The following is a 1,291-nucleotide window of genomic DNA, read 5'->3' as shown; positions in this document are numbered from 1 at the left end:
CAGGTTTTCTTCAGCCAGGCCTGGCTCGAGGCTTTCGTGACGTCGTTCCGCAACTTCCTGTCGCTGGTGTTCCGGAGTTTGCCGTTGCCGAAGCTTCTGGCCTTTCAATTGGCTCGACTGGAGGAGCCGACACTGAAAGTGAGACTGAAGGTGAGTCAGTCCGAAGCGACGAGGCTGAGACTGTACAACAGCGAAGCGACGGCGAAGATCAACAAGTTGGAGGAGGCAGGACGACAACTGCACTCGATCCTTCGCCTGATGGTGCAGCACAACCTCATGGAGCATTTCTCGGCGTCTACTCCTAGTTACGTGGACGTGTCGAGTGACCGGAACAAGAACAGAAGTCGCAGTCGCAGCTACGGCGCCGTGACAGCGAGTATCGGGCTGTCACTCAAGCAGATGAAGGAGATTGGGGAGCTCTTTGGGATCAGCAGTGACCAGAGCCCGCATGTGGATCCTGCTTCTGCCGTGGACCCGCGAGATATGCCGAGAGTAGCAGAAGTTTATCTCCCTGTTGATGAGTTGAGTGATGACGAGGAACTGGGCGGAGATGAGTGGAAGGATGAAGTGGAGGAAGACTCGGTGGGTGCGCGAGTGGATGGTGGAGCTTGTAGTGACCCTGCGTCCCCCGCGTTCTGTCCTTTCCCTGCAGATTCAAGTCCTCAGGCGGAGGGAGAGCTGGCAAAGTCCAGTTTGACACCAATACAACCCCCGTCTTGGTCTTCTGGAGCGTCAAAAATCAAGAATCCAGGCGAGATTCAGGCCTCTCTGATCCGTGAATTCAACATGCTCAACGACTGGGAACCCACAAAGTCTGCGATGACTGCAAGGAGCCGCTTCTCTTCGGACGGACAGTTTCTTGCCATCGCCAAACTGGGCAACAACCACATCGACATTTGGTCTGCGAACCCGGTAGCGCTGTCCCCGTCGTCTACGATTACGCTCCCGTCAAGGCTGATAAGTCTGAACTGGCTTGGCCCAGGCCCCAGCAAACAGGTGCGTGGTGTTCAGTCTTGTGCCTGCAGTATTACGAAGTCTGACGCTTGTACGTGTGCCGTGTAGCTCCTCGCCTGTACACTGGACAACCGCTAAAGCCAAGTCGAACACATTTCGATCAGCGGAAGCCATGACGATCTTAAGCTCTTCACAAAGAGCATCCAGGGCGTTCATCTCGTCCATCTTTCCAGCCGAAACCATCGTGTTTGTACTCATTTGTGTAGCCACATAGACATCAGATGCAACGAGCTCCATGATATCTCCCATTTCGTCATCCCCTGACTGCTTTCCAGCC

At 54.8% G+C, this 1,291-nt stretch overlaps 1 protein-coding gene across 1 annotated transcript; it reads left to right on the top strand.

Annotated features, from left to right (window-relative positions):
• Positions 1-258: 258 nt before the first annotated feature.
• PITG_22600 (uncharacterized protein) lies at positions 259-1,062 on the top strand (the record flags this gene model as incomplete). The annotated part of the gene is made up of 1 exon (XM_002909671.1): positions 259-1,062. The coding sequence occupies one exon, from the start codon at positions 259-261 to the stop codon at positions 1,060-1,062; it is 804 nt and encodes a 267-aa protein (XP_002909717.1).
• Between the last annotated feature and the right edge of the window lie 229 nt (positions 1,063-1,291).

The sequence above is a fragment of the Phytophthora infestans genome, genomic scaffold (assembly GCF_000142945.1).
Source record: "Phytophthora infestans T30-4 supercont1.4254 genomic scaffold, whole genome shotgun sequence".
Classification (NCBI taxonomy): domain Eukaryota; phylum Oomycota; class Peronosporomycetes; order Peronosporales; family Peronosporaceae; genus Phytophthora; species Phytophthora infestans.
Note: the sequence above shows the minus strand (reverse complement) of the source record. Positions and strands in the feature narration are given on the sequence as shown.